We start from the raw sequence: 22,199 nt of genomic DNA on the forward strand, positions 1-22,199 counted from the left end.
TTTGACAGCATATCCACGCTTTTCTCATTCTAATCGGCCAGCTGAACAGCCTGCTCTGAGGACAGTATTATGCATGTGCTGTGCGCATGGACCAGTGCTTTCTGCGTCATAAGTTTTATTTGCATGCGTCTGTGCGCACAGCACACGCATAATACAGTCCTCAGAGCGGGCAGGTGGTCGATGAGTGACAGATTCAGCCTTCGTGGTCGGGTTTTGGACAAGAGACCCTAAAACTGTCGTCAGGACATTCTTTTCTTGCATGGATGTTAAGTAGCTCTATATTGGCTATTTTTTTGGCCAGCTTTTTTGCCAACTTTGTTTTAATAGGAAAACAGCACTCATCAATCTCTTTTTATGAGGTATTTAAATGTCAGGAAATTACTACCACCCTACAACTGATGAAGCCATTCAGATGAGGATAAATGGGAAAAACACATACTGATGATCCAGTATAAATTCTTCAACGTTCTTATCCGTGTGGATGATGAAGAATATAAATGTTATATTGATCCCAAGGCAATATATTTCCTAGCACAGAGAATGTGCACGCCACGGAGACCTAATTTGCAGGTCATAAAATAACTCTAGATACAACTAACAAACATGCCTAAACATTGATGTTTTACCAAATTAAAAAAATAACAGGTAGTCGCAGAGGTGTATTTCACTGTATAGGTAAGAGTGGATTGAATGTAAGCCTTTGTGATTGACAACACAAAGAATATGAGATCACAGTGGGCTTCAGTAATGAGAAACAGGAAAGAACATGGTATAAAACCCAAGACAAGTGTCTGTAAACAAAAGCCAATATTACACAACAACACGCACACGCACACACACACACACACACACACACACACACACACACACACACACACACACACTTCAAGAACAGACACATTCACATTGTCAATCTGTCTTCAACACAGACAGCCTTGAGGAGAGCTTCTGTGATGGAAATTGGAAAAGCTTGTGTTGAGGGATTTCTGACAGCCAGTATTATCAAGCTATAAAACCAAAATACAACCCAATATTTTTAGTTAGCCAATATGTTCAAGACATATGTTGCCTTTGGCTTGCTCAGTTGGGGATACTTAATTTAATTAATCAATCAATCAACAATACTATTGATGAGCATTACCAAACGTGGACGTTTTACACTAGAAACAAACACTGATGTACTATTTTATTTAATACTGTGAAGCTGCTTTGATACAATCTGTATTGTGAAAAGCGCTATATAAATAAAGTTGACTTGACTTGACATAAAATTAGAATATAACCAAATATTTCCTAGCTATAAAACCAGAAAATAACCCAATATATTTCAAGCAAAGAAATCAAAATAAGCCAATATTTTTTAGCTATAAAATCTGAATATAATCTAATATTTTTAGCAGGAAATCAGAATATTCAGAAAAATCACAATATATGCCAGTATGTTCTAACTATAAAATCAGAATACAACCTGCCTAGTAATAAAATCGCCAATATTTTTTTGTCCAGTGTGTCCAGAATTTTCAGCCTTGGCCAAGAACTCTCATTTAATTGCATCACTAATTCTGACTCTTTCCATCAGCTCTTACTATCAACGAGGCTGCAATTCCTCTATGTTTCGAATTCAAATGTATTGAACGCATCTCTGACATGTACAGCTGTCTGACAGCAATCACTCAGTTTCAGACGCAAATATGGTGAATGTACCTCCAGGAAAGATGCCTCTTGTTCCACTTATTCTGAGGAGCTAGTGCTCGCTTTCTTCTGCCTGCTGACATCTCTGGCTCTGATACATCTGGCAGCGAGCAGCGAGGGGTCTTCATTAAGCCCAAGGTTGCTTGGTCTGCAGGGAAACACATACATGCATAAATACAGACACATGTGCAGCATGCAGATAGATAGGGTGATGCTTTTTTATTTCTGTCTTCTGTCTGACTTCAAAAGAAAATCTGCCAGCTGCAGTAAGCCAGATGGACTTATTTTAGAAATATTCATCTCTTGAAACATCCAAAAATGCAAGGAGAACAACCAAGGATAACATGGACCAGAGTTTTATTATGAAAATCAAAACATGTACTAACCTAGCACTCCAGTTTCCTCCAGCCCTCCAAACCTCTGCATGGCTTTGATGGCTCGTGTCAGAGCTTCCTTGGTCTGTAGCTGTCCATTCACAGGATCAGAGGGTGGGAGATACCCAAACTTGCTCAGCCAATCCTGCAGTAGAAAGCAGGTGCTGTTAAAGAGCACTGTGCCAAAATTAGTAGATGCTTTCGCTAAAATTATACATTTCTGACAAGTTGCAGGTACTTTACAGCAAATGCAGTGTGTTTTCATGCATTCCTCATCAGTTTTGTATAGTATGACGTGATGAGGGCATGAACATGTACAGGGTTTAATTGGCTAAAATATGATTTCTAAAGATGGCAATCTTATCAGTTTGTTTCTTTTATCACAATATCATAATTAAGTTAGCAGACATTTAAGATGACAGATGTTGCACTTTTTGTCATGTCTTCAAGTGCAACTTCTAAAACTGGCAATTTATTAAGAAATATCCCAGGTGCTTTCTCAGGTTTTACTAATTAAAAAGTTTCAGTTTTCATTGGTAACCACGCCATATATTTGTCCTCAATTTCACTTTCCATCCTGTTAGTCGTTTATAAATCTTCAACTTTCCAAAAAAATAAAATAAAATAAATAAATACATTCATTAATGACATCATCCTTCAAGCAGTGACATCATTTTTGTTGAGCTAGAAACAGCACACACATTAGTAAATATTAGCAATGGATTTGACGAATTCTGTGATGGAATGTTTTTTAGTATTTAGTGTTTGTCTCACACTAAAACAGGGGTCTCCAACCTTTTTTCATTTGAGAGCTACTTTTTAAAAATGAAAGTGGCCGAGAGCTACTCATGTAATGCAATACTTAAATCTCTTAAATAATGTCTCATAACTCTAATATTAACAATTATGCAAACTGTTTTTGACCTAAAATAGTTATTGTAGGCCTATATGTGTCACCCTTAATTGTCAGAGATAAAAAAATTATTATTAATTATTGATGATTTTATAGTGCATCATAACTAGAGATGAAATGGTATGAAAATGTAATTTCATGATTATAGTGACCAAAATGTTCACGGTTATCACAGAATCCTGTTCAAAAAGTACTAGTACTACACAATAAAATCAATTCACCTCAATTCACATCAAGTTTTATGTCGAAAACCAGCAAATAACAAATAAACTTAGCATCAATATGCACTTTTTGTTTACATAAACATTAAAATAATAACATTAAAAATGATGGCCAAATTTGAAAGGAGTGTCTTGCAACATGTAGCCTACTAACATGTACAAGTTCAAATAAAGTTTCGACAAAAAAAAAAAAAAAGAATGAGTCAAAAAAGATAAATTACTGACATTTACAATGCACATTAGCTTATCTTTTATTATTAATAGTAAAATTCGGTCCGATTTTCCCGTGGCGTCTGTCGTTGTTATGCAACCAAGCACTGCGCTCTCCACAACGGCAAAGAAGTTTTAATAGCTAATGGATTTCCACCACCAAAAAACGCTTGTTGTAGCTCTGCTACTAGATTTATTTACGGAGAAGAAAAAAACACCCGTAGTGTTTTGGTGCACTCCCATCCTTCATGCTGACTCGCTGCGCCTGGAAAAAATTTGCGCGTCGCTTCAATTATTTGAAATAACGAACTTGAGTTGGAATATGTGAATTGGCGAGCTACCTCCAATCAGGCCACGAGCTACTGGTAGCTCGCGAGCGATGTGTTGGAGACCCCTGCACTAAAACAAATGATAAAACTACAGAATTCGGTTTGATGCGTATCCCCCTCAATGTCAAGAGTGGTTGATCAGACCTCGTGAAATCACTGCCACAGATTCTAAAGAGACAATCACCATCTCTTACAATCACCCACTCACTTTAAGTTGACTCAACTCTGCAGCTCATTTACTTGACATTGATGACTATTGCAATTGTGCTGAATGACTATTAACAAGCATCGATTTAAGTTGAAAATCAGGGTGATATTAAAGATTCTGACACACTCAAGCCTGATTTTTTGTTCTCCATTATTGTGCATTATGCCAGACTATGTTGACTTTTAATGTTGTTTTGCCAGTCAGATCAATATCTGAGACCATCTCCTCACAATTCAAACAATTCCATTAGTAAAGTTGTTTTGTGCCAGTGCAGCAAACTCAGCAGAGCATGGAGGCGTCCCAGCTGCACGCCAGTTCAGGCCTGCAAGCAAACTGTTTGCGTATGGACTTAATTTTATATAGTATTGTGCTAAAACACAACGCCAGTGCAATACGGTTCATTAAAATGTATCATCTCTGAAAGGGTTCTCGCTTGATTAATCATGCCACCTTCATTGTCTAGAAAAACAGCATTATGGCTACATTAATTATACGAGCAAAAGAGAGCGATTTAAAACGTCAAAGCTGGCTGAATTAAGGCATTGATGACGTGGGCTTTTCCTTTAAGTGCCAATAAAAGAAAGAATGAGGATGTGCTGTGTGTGGACAGACCAAGGTCTTTCAGAACAGGAGCACACAAACTAACCAATTCACCTCAGTGTAACAAATGATGACACTGACAAGCAAAAGAACTAGAACATCAGGTACAAGAGCTAAAAACACCATCAATATTGCATTCATGCACTGTCTTTGAATCGGAAAAAGAGTTGAACTTGAAAAGTTCAGTTCTTGAAGCTAACCTTTGTCAAGCTCCACACTCAAGTTGTAGCATGCTTCCTTATAACAAGCTAGAGAGTAAAAATTAGGAATCACTTCAAAGTATGAGTCAGAAGAATAAAATAAGTGTCTAAGGGACATGCGGATGAGTGGGTCGACATGGAGCACTAACCAAAAGATCTGACTTACAGGAATAGCTCACCCAAAAATAAAAAATAAAAAGATTGAAATGATTCAATTGAATTACTTATAATTCGTTCCAAACCATTTGACTTTCTTTTCTGGAACACAAAAGATGTTTTGAAGAAAGTTTGCACTGCGATTTTTCTTTCCTGTGAACAGTATGTTCTTGCTGTCAAAGAAGAATAAGCACCATAAAAACTGGTCCATATGACCATTTTAGACAGTTATAAAATAATTGTTTAATTGCATGTAAAAAAAGACAGTGTGAAGTCTGACAAATATGCTTTTGAGTTCAATAAAAGAAAGAAAATCATATGGGTTTGGAACAGCAAAAGAGAGTAATTATAATTAATAAATAATTAACTACATGTGTAACAAAATAAATTCCAGAAAAAAAAAAATCACATTATAAGAGCAATATTTAAAACAATAAAATAAAACAACAATAGGTACAGTTGTAACGTGTATGTTCTGTGTTTCCCCCTTCATTGTGGTGTTGGTTCAGTCCCTGTGACCTAGTTTTCCCCAGTCAGTGCAATTAGTAATTTCATTCACCTGTGTCCTGTTAATTACCTGATTAAGTTCCTTTGTTTGCCCTTGCATTTATACCCTGTGATCTCCCTCATTCTTTGTCTGTTCTCGTCTATGTTATAGCGTGTTATGTTTCCTGAGTTTTTGTTATTAAAAAAATCCTTTTTCCTGTTCCTCCTCGTATTCGTGTGCTTGCTACCACCACGTTAAGTGACAACAGTCTAGACCCAATAATATTATAATAAAATAAAATCTAAAATGAAAAAGAAAATCCACTGCAGGTTATATTTTAGTAAATTATATTTTAATAAATCAAAATAGGTACACTACATTTTATAAAATAATAACATCAAATAGATACACTATATACTAAATACAAATTTTTTAAATAAAATAAAAGGTCCAATACAAAGTTACCTGAAATTTGAGCAAACAGGGACTTATCTACATCCCCAAACAAATTTTTAGCATTATAAGAAATTTGGACAAGAAACCCCATTTTACAGAATGTGATTTTGTAAATGATTTCTAATAAATCACAAAAGAAAGCAGAAAAAAAAAAACATTACCCACAGCTTAAAAGTGCTGTACAGGACTATATTAACAAGTTGTTATTCATTACGTGGGTTGATAAATCATGGTCCTCTTCAGCTATGCTGCGCTGACTGCTGCCTAGTCTGTTTCCCTCCTCGCTACCAGCTGACACAATTTGTGTGTTGACACACTGTCCAGCTGTGTAAAAGTGTGGAGAAGATGCTAACTCTCTTTGTGTGAGCTCTTTTCCCGCTGGCTGAAATATTGATGCACGACGAGCCACTGTGCGTACTCAATATCTCATATCTCCTACGCATACATACACAGTATCAAGTACCAACACAGATTACTCACACTGACAATCTCACACTGTTATCAGCAGCAAAGATATCTAAAAACTCAAAGTACAAGTGTCCACTGTTCCAGAGAATAGGACAACTTGCTGTGTGATTATTAAGAGGGCATCCTAATACTATCTTGGGTTAGCACACATCAGCATTGTTATTATAATTAATTATCTTCATGCTAAAATCATCAGATAGGCGAGACTGGTGGCAAAGTCTATCTGCCGACATATGTGCCAATACTAATAATAAGGGTTGCATGACAATATTTTTTTTAGTTTATTCAAGCAACATATTTTATATAGAATTTTGTCATCCATGTTCATATTGGTGCAAATAAAATCATTAAAGAATGACTTCAGTCTTCAATAGCTTCAGCTATATACCTTAATTAAATAATGTTCATCACATTTCAACCTTTCAATTCAGTCATACAATTTTTATATCACTCATAAAACAGTGTTACAATTGCCCACAACATTACAGCCAATATAAAATCCATTACAGTAGCAAACAGTATATATGCCATTCATGCTAATCTTCAACCAACAACCAAGAGACAAAATTGATATTAGAAGTTTGCATACTACCACACTTCTTTGTCACTCTCTCTCTCTCTCTCTCTCTCTCTCTCTCTCTCTCTCTCTCTCTCTCTCTCTCTCTCTCTCTCTCTCTCTCTCTCTCTCTCTCTCACTCTCTCTCACACTCTCTCTCTCTCTCTCTCTCTCTCTCTCTCTCTCTCTCTCTCTCTCTCTCTCTCTCTCTCTCTCTCTCTCTCTCTCTCTCTCTCTCTTAAAAATCCTATTTTCTTGCCTTTATTGGATACATAACAGGAGCTTCTAGAGAAAAGGAGGTTGGGGTTTTCAGGACATGACACGGGCCAGATTTGTCCGCACAAGTGCGCTATCAGCCAGGCCACTTAACTGACAGAGCTCTCAAATTTAGAGAGGACTGTCATCTCACAACCTTTAATGGTCAGGGGCGAACTAAATAGAAGTCAGAGACGTTGAATGCTTACTGAGGCACATTTTCCAAAAGACTCAAAAAACTCTTTCCAAAAAAACTCAGCCAGGCTTGCTGGCTTTGATCAAGTGCATTACTGAAAAAGATGGACAAACCCTGGAGGTCCGGAGGTGATGATGAGAAAATGTGTTCAATGGTGAAGGTCAGTGTTGAGCGGTGCTTAGAATCCTCAAGCATGTTATCTGTCTTACTATGAATCAGTGGAAAGCTAGTGGAAAGGTGAGGCTTCTCTTCACATGAAACTCAAAATTCACTATGAATTGTTTAGCATAGGGCGGTAAGAATTGTCAAAGGTATATTAAACCTTCATAGAATATGAGCGGAGAATCGATAAACTTAGACAACGCTGTACAGTATAAACCTGAAAATAAACTACAGCACAGCTTTTTTGGCTTTGAAACAGTCCCAGCTCGGTGTATCAAAGCCAGTTCCAGTCTCTTGGTTGCACAAAAGACTTTTACTGCATAGATTTATAGCCCTAACCTAACTGCGCCGAACTCTGAGAATTCTACAGTCAATTCTCTATGTTCCTCCTCATCCCCTATGAGGTGTCACGGATCGTTATGCCACACCGAGAAAGGTTAACAGACTAATGTGCCGCCGAGAGGCTAATAGTCCGGGACGTCACTCAATGGCAATATGAATGAAAGGTCTTTTCACAAGGAAAGATTTCAATGAGTGGTTAAAGTCTTGGAACAGGAAGAGCAATTTTTTTGCCATTAATTTGTAGCATCTGGACCAATCAGACACACACAAATTATTCATTTATTTAATGAATAATCCAGCAAACTCACTCTCCCAACAAAGGATTATGAAACTTCCCCAAAAACGAACATCCCAAATGAAGCTAACACACTGGCAGAACCCGGTTTCCTGTTACAGGACACATTGAGACTGATAAGAGTTTTACGACCCAAAGGAATTTCCAGAGAGCTGTGACTCACTTAATTCTCACTGAGAAGGAGAAATAAACCCTGTTAATCCTATACATTCTATATATAACCACTTGAGAAATGTGTAAACATGTATCTAATTTTCCCACCTCATGATTTTCCTTTTATGTGGTTTGGCTTTTGTATTCTTGTAAACTCTTTTGGGTTAATGTTTCAGACTTTGCATATTATGATTAACCAAAATCATATGTGTGGCATGTTTAGTCTCTATAAACTCCAATCTTCGTTTCCCATTTGTTAATTTACATTACATTTTGCTAACTTTGTGACGCATTAGTATTATAAGCAGCTTAAAGATTCCTGTGTTAAACATCCAATCAAACTACATGTTCAAAGGCCTGCTTGAACAATAGGTCGTAAAAGAATTTCCCTCCGATGGAAAACACGTCTTATTGGCTCAAACACCTCCAGAAGGTGTGACATCTTCACACTTTAAAACTCACTGATCACAAGATCAGCTCTCTCTCTCTTACTCTTTTCTGGAATCCTAATGATGCTGAACTAGAAGTTTTCTAAGGACCCCCAAGCTCGTGCCAGGCTGCGGCCTTGTCTTTCCATTCACCAAAGATACTCTGACTCCCACTGGTTCTCTCTCATCAAGACCACATCAGCAAAGATCAACTGGAGCCTCAACAAATTGCAACAGGACAGTTTAATTAAAATGGGCGAGACATGCAAGTATCAAACTTAGTCTCATTATTTGGTACATTAAGTATCCTTACCCCTTATTTAAGAAGTGCGTGTTAGAACTAAACTGATGGTTTGCTCAAGGCTGTTGATCTGCTGAATTTCAAACAATGCTATAACTTCTTGCTTTCCTGTATTCTGCTTCAGCTCTCTTTCCCTTGGTAAACTGTATGCATGTATGTATGTATGTATATGTTAGAGTAGTTTAAGTGTTTAGTCTAGTTAATAAAGTCTTGTTCATGTCACACGTTAAGTTGTCCGTGTCTCAAGCTCATATACTGGAGTCCCTAATCATATAGATCTTGACTACTGCTCTTAGTAGTACTGTACAGTAAGGAAGACATTTCCCGTGCCCTGGAAATGTACATTTCTTAGAATTAATAAACAATTAACCCTGAGTGTTCACGGGACAAACAGGTTAATTGATTGTAATATTAATTTACAACATTAAGTTAATTATATTAACTGATCCAAATATTCATAATCAATTATAACAAGTTATTATTGATTATTAACATTTCATCGCGCTAATTTGCTACAATGTTTTGTCTTAAGTTAGCACCTTAATGCATAAGGTAAATTAGATATATTTATGGATATATATATATATATATATATATATATATATATATATATATATATATATATATATATATATATATATATATATATATATATATATATATATATATATATATATATATATATATATATTTATTTATTTATTTATTTACATTTTTTAACAGCATTAACATTTATTCAATGAGCTCATCAGACATAAATACTTCCAGGACCCATCAGAGATGATTGGAACTGATTGGTTCCACATGTACACAAATGGCACAGAGCACCTAATATCATTAAATGATGAAGGAAAATCTACAGGACTGCTACAGTCACACTACAGGACTTTAACAAAAGTGAAGTCAGTTTGTTTTTGAATAATATAAAAAAGTTGCATACATTTATGTTATGAGTGTCACCTACACAAATTGCTGAACCTAATAATTACGCTTTTTTTTTTATAAATGTGCTAAAGCATTAACTACAAACAAATTGTGAGATAATTTACAATTTAATATTTGTAAAATATTCACAGACTTGTGTTTATCAGAAAACCTGACCTTTGAGGCATTTCTGAAAAATATTTTGTTTAATTCCTTTCTTGACATCTTTCAGAAATGCATTAGGATAAGTGACAAAAAAAATTGGCTTCTGGAAGAATAAAAAAACAACTTTATTTTTCATCCATGGTCTTTAAAGCCGACTGCTTCGTTTTCCTCGAAGCCAAGGTTTAGCATTTATCTGTATAGCAGTCAGTCATTGTACGCCATCCGCCAGCCTTTCAAAATCTGTCTGCGTTGCTGGATATTTCTGAAAGATGCAGGAAAGGCGGCAGCATGTCCATTTCTTCAGCTTCTTTTCAGAAAAAAAAAAATAGCCTCAGAGTTTTATTTCTGAAAAGAAGCAGAAGCAACAGACAAGCTGCTGGCTTGATTTGGGCTATATTGTTCAGAGAGTATGCAAACAGCTACATGACGTGTATCCAAGTATGCTGTCCCATATTCGGAATTTGTGCTCTGCGTTTCACCCAATTTAAGAAGTGAGTATTGAACACACACCCTGAGCAGTGGGCAGACATTTTTTGCTGCGGTACTGGGGTGCGATTGGAGGTTAGGTGTATTAGTATATTACATTTTACAATATAGTTATAAATAGTTATTTAAATATTAAATATACACATAACATTCAGTAACACTTTAGTTTAGGGTCCAAGTCTCACAATTGACTAGTAGCTTATTAGCATGCATATTACTATTGGCTGTTTATTAGTACTTATAAAGCATGCCCTATTCTGCATGACCATATTCTACATCCCTTAATCCTACCTAATTAATACCTAAACTTAACAACTATAGCTATTAATAAGCAGTAAGAAAAAATATAGTTGTAGTTATTAGCTAGTTAATAGTGAGAATTGGGCCCTAATCTAAAGTGTGGCCTAACATTCTTCTCTCTCTCAATAACTAAAGTTTATCACAACCAACTCTCTAATGATATATACACTTATTTTGTTTCTAAATTAAATCATTTAAAAACAAAATAAGTGTATATATCATTAGAGAGTCTTTTCATGCAGTGCAAAAATAATATATGCAAATATTATTAATGATAAAAATAATAAATTATGTTGCACATTTTTAATTCATTTAAAATAATTATAAAAAATACTTACAAATATGTGAATTTTTACAATTCATTAACAACCTAATTTAGAAAATGTTTTAATTTAGTTTCTTTTTTTAGTTAGGACCAACTCTTCCTGCACACTGCTCACATCTCACAGCAGAGAACATGAGTTCAAAGGGGGAACAAAAAACAACAACAGTCTCTTACTGGGGGATCTGCAGATCAAACCTCCTAAATGTCACAGGCCAAGGGCTGATCTAGAGCTGGACAGGTGAAACTTCCATGGGACTTAACCTCTAAAGTTACACTGACTTTGTAGCAGAATAGAAGCAGAGGGCAGAGCAAACACAAAGGAGCCATGCTGTAATCCCTATATCTATATGCTGGTGTTCTTCTCAGTATAGTCACAAACTCATGAGCTGCCAAATCTCACCTCTGCAGTGTGTAAGTAACTTCATTTGGATTCTAAAACGGTCTCTAATTCCTTCATAAACCTAATCCCAGCTGCACTAATCCATATTGTCAGACAACATGCAACTGTGCATGATACACTGAAAACAACAATACAGAGAAAAAAGGCTTATTCTCTCCATACCTCTCATTCATATCTGTGCATAAAACATGTACGCACATTTCACACAGAAATAAGTCTAAATATGATGTCCTTTGAACAGCTCACAATTGATTTCAATAGAGTTTAACATTAGCATGTGGCTAAGCTAACCACATGGTATTCTAACAAGCATAAAGTTACCTAGGATAAACAAGAATTTTAAAATATTTTGTTGTTGTCGTTGTTGCTTGTCAGTATTGAATGAAAAAAGGACATTTTTATCCAATCAACATTTCTCTTACCTCGTCTGCAATCTTGAATTTATTTTCTTCACTGAAATAGTCTCTGTGAAGAATCCATGTAACGCTTTCTTAGAATTTGGATTCAAATTAGTATCATTATTAAGACGCCCACATCTGTGGATCAGCTCAGCTCTTTTCTCCACATTCGTACCTGTAGAGGACAGGTTGTGTGGAAACACCTTTATAAAGCAGATAGTTTGGGCTTGTTTTATGCTAATTAGTGCGAGCATGAGCTCCCTCATCTACAATAATCCAGATTCATCAACATTAGAATGAGGCTAAATTTATGCACATATGGACCTGTTTACAGAATTGTACATGATAATTATTTTTCTGCTCACATAAGTTGAGAACACTTGTGCGCGATTATTAGTGAATGAGACCCATTGACTTTTGCTTCTTCACAGCTGTACATTTCATTTAAATCAGCATGCTCTAATAATCAGCAGCATTCATTACGCCTGGACACATAGAACTAAGATGGAGAGAAACGATTGTGGAAGAAAGAGAGAGCTATAAAGTATTGCTGAATAAAGTGGATGCTTATTTTATTAGTGGTGCTGATTATTTTCTGATGTTCAACTATATTGTCTTGTCAAAATGTTGGCTCACAACTCTATCTAATTTAAGATGTTTGCACAGCAGACAAAAATAAGGATTTTTTTTTTTTAATTTTTCTAGGGATCATAATATCAGAGATTTTTGACTTGGGCTAGTAATCAATTTAGTAATGTCCTAGCAACACCTTAGTAACCACCCAGACTGCCTCAGCAACAGGACAATGTTAAAAAAAAAAAACAGGCAAAAAAAAAACACAAACAAAGGACACCATACAGACAAGTAGGAAACAGATTGTATAGGAGACTTGACTAGTAAGCAATATAGTAACACCCTAGCAATGCCCTAGTAACCACCCAGACTGCCCTAACAACAGCATTCAAATGTCCTAGTAACCACCCACAACTGCCAAGCACTGCCCTAACAACCAGCCAGAATACCATAGCAATCGGCATTCCCATTAAAACATTTTTTTCTATTTAAAACGCATGTACAATCAGATTTGATCTTTAAGGAATAGTTCTCCCAAAATTGCACATATGCTTTCGTTATAATTCTGTCACTGAAGTTAATTAATTATATTATGATTTCATGAAAAAAATATACATCTAAGCAAATGGTTAGAACTGCCTTAGCAACCACCCTGAATGTCCTAACTGCCCTTGCAACCACCAACAATCTACCAACTACCTAGCAACGCCCTAGCAACCATACATAACCTAAGAACTATATAGCAAAACTTTTCAGTCATCTTGTATTCAGAAGTTTTCTCATCTTTCTTTCTTTTTTATACCACCATTACTGGTGCCTTTTTTTGTTGTTGTCTCTATTCACATTATTTCAATGCTTTGCCAACTGAGTGATAAAGAGAGAGGGAAACTGAAATAAACTCTGTTTTTGACCACCATTTTGCCCATTCACCCTCTGATTAAAGAGCATCTGATTAAAATACCAACATTACCATGTGATGTCCATAATTAAATTTGGGTTGAGCTGTCATCACAGGGGGCGCTTTCATACGGAGCTTTGAAAGGTCAAGCGGGAGAGTCAAATGGCAGGACATTTCCCTTGTCCTTCGCACGGCTTCCGCGGAGAGAGTCACAGCGGTCAGTCAGCTGCGTCTCTCCGGTGAAGAGTGCCATTGTCTCTGACTGATAGGCAGTATCTAAACACACAGCAGCTCAATCCAGTCTGCTGTGTCCAGTCAACCGGCTCATTTGACAAAGCCCCTTCATCTCTCTTTCTGAGAGGAAGTGAGTCATTAGTCGGGATCTCCCCAGACACTGACATCCCTGTCAGGCTTGTCATCATGTCTGCTCATGGATACAGTGAATAACGCTTGTTTACAGAGCTAAATGTCAGGGAAAGTGGCTGATGAGCGATATTTTCAATCTACAAAATTTCCATCACAGTGACTTCAGCAGACCTGCCAGCACCACATAGACAAAGGTCATGTTTCTTAAAGGGATACTTCAGGATTTAGCATTAAGCTTTGTATTAGTAGAAAACCTGTAGTATTTTCGAATTACCATGCTTTCCACCCTCATATCCCCCTGAGACAAGAGATTTATGTATTTTTTGTCTGGAAAAAATCCTCCGATGACGCAAAAATCGTCATTTTGCGTCATCGGAGGATTTTCTGGCCAGAGGCTAAAGACTACAGCCAGTAGGAGGCGTTGTTCCGCATGTTTTCAGCCCGCCCATAGAGGGTGGGATCTCACTCAGAATGTACACAGTGTCAGCCGTCTTTCTTTGGAAGCTAAGCTAGCAGGCTCTTGTTCTGTGGAGAAAGCTGAATAGTTGGAGAAAGCTGAGTAAGTAGGGGTTACCATCCTCCTTTTCCCGGACTTGTCCGGCCGTCGAGATCGTTCAAAATGTCCGGGATTCAGCTTTTGCGTTCTGCGGTCGCCATTCATTGTTTACATGCACACCTTTTGTTTCAATCTAACTGAATTCATTCCGATTGGTGAATCTGAATGTAGTGTTTACATGAACGCTAAACAAGTGATTGGTTGATGTGCGTTTTACCCTTGCTAAGAAAATTCCCGCACCTACGTGAGAGATGGGAGACCCGGCGCGTCTCAGTAATGACGCCACCGGCCTCGCGCAGTTCTCCCGCGGCCGTCAGCCTCGTCCTGCTCGCCACAGTAAACATGATGAATGAATGGCGACTGTAGAACACAAAAGCCGAATCCCGGACGTTTTGGGCGATCTCTAGACATCCCTGGCAAATCCCTGGCAAACTCATCACGTAGGCTAAGTTAGCCTTGTTGTTTTCAACTGCGCACTCTTACCGGTAGGCGTGGCCTCCTAAGGCAGCGAAGCAAGTGCATTCTGGGAGTTGTTGTCTTTCATCCTCATAAGCCAAAAATACATTTTCTGGCTTTTCTCAGTCTAGAAAGCTCCAAATTAAAAAATTTCTTCACATTTCTTCTACTTAAATGACCTATTTTAAATACACATTCATCTTCCCAGAGGTGAAGTATCCCTTTAACATTGGGGTTGTGACCCCCAAAAATTTTAACTGAATATATTTTAAAATGTAATTTATTTTTGTGATGCAAAGCTGATTTTTCAGCAGCCGTTACTCCAGTCTTCAATGTCACACGATCCTTCAGAAATCATTCTAATGCTGATTTGCTGCTCAAGAAAGATTTCTTAATATTATCATCAATGCTGTAAACAGTTGTGCTGCTTGATATTTTTGTGGAAACCATGATACCTTTTTCAGGATTCTTTGATGAAAATAACAGTATTTCTATTAAAATGTCTTTCCAAAAATCTTACTGACCCCAATCTTTTGTACAGTAGTGTACAAATAAAATATAATAGACAAATATAAAATATGCAGATTCTTTTGTGCTTTAAATATGAACTGAAGTCATGACCCGAACGCACAGCAAACTGTCTATTACAGACAGTTTTATTACGACATTAGTGCACTTAAACAATAATACAGACACAAGCAAATACAGCTAAATAAATAAAGATTCAGTTTCACAGACAATCTTTCCCCAAAAAGTGTCAAAAAATCTTAGAACAAGCAGTTTCATAGAAACCTGGGCTTAAGATTACGTTTCTTATCATGCTTTGAAGTAAAAGTTATCTCTAAAAAGACATTCAACCTGAAAGGTCTCCATCTAATCCTCCAAATAAATAAATAAATAAATACACTCCTGTGGGCCTTTTTGTGATGTGTAAATCCTCTTAAAAAGTGTGTAATTAATAAATAAAAAAATATACAGGCAAATTATGTTTATCTATGAATATTCAGGGATTTTAAGCAGAACCGAATGCTTTTCCTCGATGCAGAGAAGGCAGAGTGCCAAAGCACCATTTTTTTCTTGGCCCACTGTCATCCTGTTCAAGATTTATGTAGGATTTCAAAACAAGAAAGTGAAAATAAATCCTTGGTAAGGCCATCCAAATATCACCTCCTTTCCTCTCCTGAAACTAAGTCATGGCTTTACTGAAAATACAGAGCAGAAATCTAAGGCCCCATACCAATCGAACATTACTCAAGAGATAACTTCATAATGTACCACCATCTGGTTGAGACAAATTATTTCAGCTGCCAACAGGAAAATTGATCAAATAGCATGGTATTTGGGCATGGTACCATAAAAACGTGGACATTTTTGTAAGGGTTTGATGAGGTGATGTCAACCTCGTAGTAAAGGATATGGGTCTGCTAACATAAAGGTTGCAGGTTCAACTCCACACAGGAGTGTTTGAAGAAATGGAGAGTTTCTGATACCACTTTCCTGTTAAATCACAATTGACTCAGGCACTTAACCTCACTCCACTTGAGGAGTCATCGGCTCTGCAATGAGTTTATTCAGTCTCGCTCTGGATTGAAAGTATCTGCTGAAAAGCAAGTAAGAACATCAGTCAAAAGTTTGGACTTAATAGTAAAATCATTTAAATTACGACATCCAAATAGAATTATGGGAATGTTGAGATGACCCATGTTTAATTGATATATTTTAGATTTCTTAAAAGTTCACACGGTTATTCTGCACAATTTGGACATTCTCTTCATGAGATGTATCCTTGGATACTTATTGAAGCACAGTACAGCATTGAGGGAGTTATAATGGACACTTTTTGGCTGCTTTTTCTTCACTATATGTGACCCTGGATCACAAAGCCAGTCACAAGTCGCACGGGTATATTTGTGGCAATAGCCAACAATACATTGTATGGGTCAAAACTATTGATTTTTCTTTTATGCCAAAAATCATTAGGATATTAAGTAAAGATCATGTTCCATGAAGATATTTTGTAAATTTCCTACCATAAATATATAAAAGATTTATTTTTGTGAGTGAATGCAGCAGAATTGCGAACATAAATGGACAACTTTAAAGGCAATTTTTTGCACCCTCAGATTTTCAAATAGTTGTATCTCACCCAAATATTGTCCTATCCTAACAAACCATACATCAACGGAAAGCTTATTTATTCAGCTTTCATGTGATGTATGAATCTCAATTTATAAAAATTGACCCATGTGACTGGTTTTGTGGTCCAGGGTCACATATAGTTTAACTATATATATATATATATATATATATATATATATATATATATATAAATTACCAAAAAATATTAATTTAGTTGCATTTTAAATAATAAAATAAATGCAATACAATAAAAGTTAAAGTAAAGCAACATAAATTAAACACAAGTTTAGTTTAGTTAAATTGCAAAATCACATGATGAAAGATTTGGTGCTGTTCTCCATCCAGATAAACTTGATAATCTATTACCTTGTCCCTGACCTGACGAAAGTTTATAATCGAGAGAGTAAGAGGACAGGAAGGATTTGGGCATCATCGCAGCTGAAGCAGAGAATGGAAACCCAGCCATCCATCAATCACGATGCCCAGCCCAAGCTACCAAGAGAGGATTGGGAGATTGTAAACAAGCCGAAGGGGAAGGGTGAAAGAGAAATAAAGTAATGCATATAAAAAAAAGCAGGATTTATCCACTTGCAGAATTCAAGCGCCAACCGTAAACAAAGAGGATAAAGACTTATGGGTTAAGAAATACACTTTGCTGTAGAAATGTTTGCTGAATTTCATGAGCTGCAATGACAAAGCTGAAAGATTGGGAGAGGGAGATGGAGTGAGTGAAAGATGTGCATGAAAAAAAAGAAGAGCAGGAGATAAAGCTGAGCTGTCTGCCGTTCCCTGACCATCCATATTCAGTGTGGCAGCGCAATGGCAACACAAACAAACAGGCCAGCTAAATCAATACAGTAACAACTTCAAGCATTCAGAACAGAACTGCTTTAATACACAATCAAGAGACCGGTGATCAATCATCTCAGACATAGACCACCAACCAGCACGCAGGTCTTTTGTCTAACAACCTGCCATGTTGCTTATATATTAATCGAGCGAGTCAAGGATGGAATAACGCCGTCCTTTACAAAGTCAAACAATGTTTTTTTGCATCACTGTGTAATCATTTACAGCAATGCATCAATAACATAGAAAAACAAGACATCTGTACTGCATCTAGGGATGGAAGCGGCTGTATACACAAGCTTGACAGTCCCCTCTGGGTTCAGTGACTTTTCTGTAACTCAAACTGAGAGGGAGGCAACATTTTGACACTTTTTCAGCACAGTATAATCAGTGCTCGAAGTGGGCCGGTACGCAGCACTTCTCTATTTGAATCTGTTGCGTACCGGCACTTGCCACTCACATGGTGCCGATGTAATGCTGAATTCTGTGATCCTAGTAGGCGCTGTAGTGACGGTAGGGTTAGGATTATGATTCGGGATTAGGAGTAGGTCAGATTAGCTCAATACATTGCCTGCTAAAGTCATCGAATTGGGTGGGTCACAGAATTTGGCATCACACCTGTACTCTGAGCATCCACACCGAAACATAGAATCAGACTATGAATTAATTGTATACATTGTGCTTTCGGAGCTTCTATAAACTGTATGAATTGAACGGATCAATTATCTGCGCAATATGACTGTGACTGAAGCCCAGTTGTTTAATTTTGCATAAGTGGCGAGCGAATCACCGGAGGCGCGTTCACCAGCACGCTCCAAAGGTGTGATAAGATTTGTGGAAGCTGTACCTATCGCATCACTGATGATAAAATGTGTGTAGCGACTGAGACAAATCAGACACAATTATTTGCCATATGCGCACACCAATCTTTAAAACTTCCATCCGAGAGCAGGGTCCCAACCCCCAGGCGGGGTGAAAGGGGCCTGGCTGACATGGCCGCGATCAGATAGGATGTTTTATGACTCTCAGGAATGCTAACAAGTAACTAACTCTGCCACAGATATCAGAACAAACTCTCCTGCATTCATTTATTGATGAACTGACTGACATGAAATGTACAGGCATTCCAGAACATTTTGAGAATGATTTACTGTTGTGTGTTTTGTCTTTTAATAATTCTGTTGATACTATGATCTCTTTGATACTATGTAGTTATTACAAGACCAACTGTCTATGTAACCATGTTTGGTCTCGATAAATTGGTGCTTTGAAGATCGAAATGATTGTGTACATGATATGCCAATAGCTGTGCAACACATTAGAATTACTAAGAATCTTCCTTAGTAGTGTCATTAAACACCAATCCAGCATGCCAGTCCGAGTGAGCACGCTTAAGACAAAGGCTTGTAAATCCTGGTGACAGAAGAAACTCCCGCCAGACAGTCCACCCTTCTCATTGGTACAGCAAACCCAGAGAGGGGTGGCCATTCTCAGGCTTTATTAGAGACTGACCACAGTGACCGTTCTCTCTTCTCAACGCTTCTCATCCGACAACAAGGCAGCTTCTGCTGTTACTGGGGGATGGGCTGGACCCCTTCCCCCCCACTTGGGCCCAGCTCCCTGGGCCCAAACAGGCCTGAGCAATGCCTGCCATGCTTTCATACTCCAAAAAGGGAGTCAGACTTTTCTTCAATCTAGAAAACAACTGCAACTTTACCATCACTGGCTCAACGATCCACTCCTGGTCTTCAAGCCAGGACAGCAGGCTTCGACTCACAACAGCCATGTGCTCGAAGCCACCATGCTTTTCTTCAAGGCCATAGACCCAATCAACGAATCCAATCCAATCCAAGAATTTTCCACGATTGCAACTGCCATGCAAGTATTCTTTGATGAGATTGCTATGAAATAAGCTGATGGTTCTTCTTCTCATACTGAGATCTTATTCCATAGTTCTATTTCCTGTTCCACACCACTCACCCCTTTACCTATGCATGTATGTATGAATGTATGAATGTATTTATGTTTGTTTAGTGTTAGTTATGTTTGTGATTTAGTTAATAAAATTTGTGCACGATTATGAATTTGGTTTCTGATCCTCTGTTTGCATACAAAGTCCCTTTTACGATTTTGATCTTGCTACATGCTAATTGCTGTACATAAGGAATAATTATCTTTCAGCGACCATGAACAATACATTTTCCTTAGAATAAATGAATAATCAAAGAGTTCTTTGGAACTGATTAATTGATTGTAATATTACTTTGGCTTACCTCAAAGTTAATCTGATTAACTGACCCAAATATTAATAATTAATCATAATTGGTAATTATGGATTATTATTAATATTTCCCCTTAGAGCTAATGTCCTTACATAAGGAATAATTATCTTTCAGCGACCATGAACAATACATTTTCCTTAGAATAAATGAATAATCAAAGAGTTCTTTGGAACTGATTAATTGATTGTAATATTACTTTGGCTTACCTCAAAGTTAATCTGATTAACTGACCCAAATATTAATAATTAATCATAATTGGTAATTATGGATTATTATTAATATTTCCCCTTAGAGCTAATGTCCTTACATGTGCAACCAAGCGGCAACCTCCCCGTCTCTCTCTTGAAACCAACACCGAAGTAAGTCAAACTGCAATTCGTTGACTGGCCGCTTGAGGCTGGTATCAAAAGTGAGTCAAATCTGTATCTCCCCCATGTTAAAATGCCAAATTTTACAGCAGAAAAAAACGTGTTTACAGCCTGGTGTCTGTATGTGGCTTTGGTCTATACAGCTAATTTTGCCCTTCATGACAACTGTGAGGGGGGTGAATTTTTTTATAACTCATCCGTTTAGTTGATTAATCCTTAAAGATCTGCTAATTAAGGGTGTGGCCACTTGAGTGACAGGTGGATTGCCGCTGATGTCAATGCTAGCCGTTTGTCTGCTGTTACATTACTTCGCCCACGGCTTAGGATTCCGTCGTTGTCGTCGAGTATCGTTCGAGAGAACAACCAGCGCTGTGTTTCAGTTGTTTTCCTCTGTGAACATGCACTAATGGATGTCTGACAATTTCGTTGCTTTTTGGAGTTTTCAGATTTAAAAACGTCAATAAAGGCTCGTTCGTTCTGCTCTCACGGAACAGATAGATTATAATATGCTTATGTACCGTCAGGTAAAATCCTGCAGGTGTCGGCGCTTTCTCCGTCATGCAATAAATGCACATCCTTGAATGAGCGCGGATTTTCTAGCGCATTTACTTGAACTTCATAGGCAATATATCTATGGTTTAACCCATTTGAGAGGTGGCCAAAATCGGAATTTAAAATGGACTGAATAAGCTCTCTACGAACTTGATGAACGATGCCGCACTGACGGACCATAGACTATAAAAAAAAGTGACTGACATGTAACGTTATGTACATAATCATGGTCTCACACACACTCTCAGAGTAATATTAAGTTACTGCATAATACATTTTCAACTAGCAGAATAGTACAAAATCACGATACACAGTCTCACTTGTAGCCATGTCTTTTAACTATTATAATATTTCGAAGGGCAAAAATAGGAACTTTTAATTGGCTTTACATCATCAACTGTCACTTTAGCGCGAGGCCCTGCCTGTGCAGTCGCAGGCTTGGTACTGTCAGTAGCATAACGTTATAGCATTACCTCCCTAGCCTGAGCTAATTTGATCACGTCGAGCTAGGTGGGCGTGATTTCAGATAGCCAGGCTCCTCAGCTCCACTCACGCCCCGCCTCTTTGCCCATTTTCTGTTATCCGGGAGTGACGCAAGGCCAAGATGGCGACAGCCGGCTCCGCCCACTTTAGGCTTCAAAATGCTCTTCAGAAACCTACGGATGACGTCACGGACACTACGTCCATATTTTTTTTACAGTCTATGTGTGCAACCCATTTGAATTATATTGAGAATGTAGTAAAACGTTATGGAGACATTCACATAATATAAAACAGCCACTAAAAAAGCCTCATGAACACCTTTACGTTCTATTGTATTTATTGTGGTAAATTTGGACTAACTTGTTGGAGAATTTATAATAGATAATCTGTTAGGGGAAAAGATTATTCACTAAAGATTTACATTACAACTGTGGCATGTTGTAGCTATAGAAATTTGTAGGTTACTATTTTTCATAACAAAAGCTATTGATAAAAAAAGAAAAAAAAAGTTAACATTGGCCTGAGCATGGTAATGAGGAGCCATCAGTCTTATCTGTAATTATATCCTTATAAATGCTATAGTTATACAATTACAATAACTAGGTTCCTTTTTTTTAAGGCCAAATACAAGTTAGAATCAAGAGTTTTAAAATCTGGACCTACTTGAATTATTGACT

General features: G+C 37.3%; 1 protein-coding gene across 1 annotated transcript in view; it reads right to left on the reverse strand.

The window, feature by feature from the left end:
• Nucleotides 1-22,199, reverse strand: part of mmp17a (matrix metallopeptidase 17a) — an 83,161-nt gene that overhangs the window by 34,325 nt on the left and 26,637 nt on the right. The window contains exons 2-3 of the mRNA XM_081391244.1: nt 2,079-2,211; nt 1,705-1,840 (exon numbers count right to left, since the gene is read on the reverse strand). Of these exons, the coding sequence (XP_081247370.1) occupies nt 1,705-1,840; nt 2,079-2,211 (269 nt within the window). The remainder of the gene's footprint in view (nt 1-1,704; nt 1,841-2,078; nt 2,212-22,199) is intronic.

Source organism: Scardinius erythrophthalmus, assembly GCF_964197995.2.
Source record: "Scardinius erythrophthalmus genome assembly, chromosome: 17".
NCBI lineage: Eukaryota > Metazoa > Chordata > Actinopteri > Cypriniformes > Leuciscidae > Scardinius > Scardinius erythrophthalmus.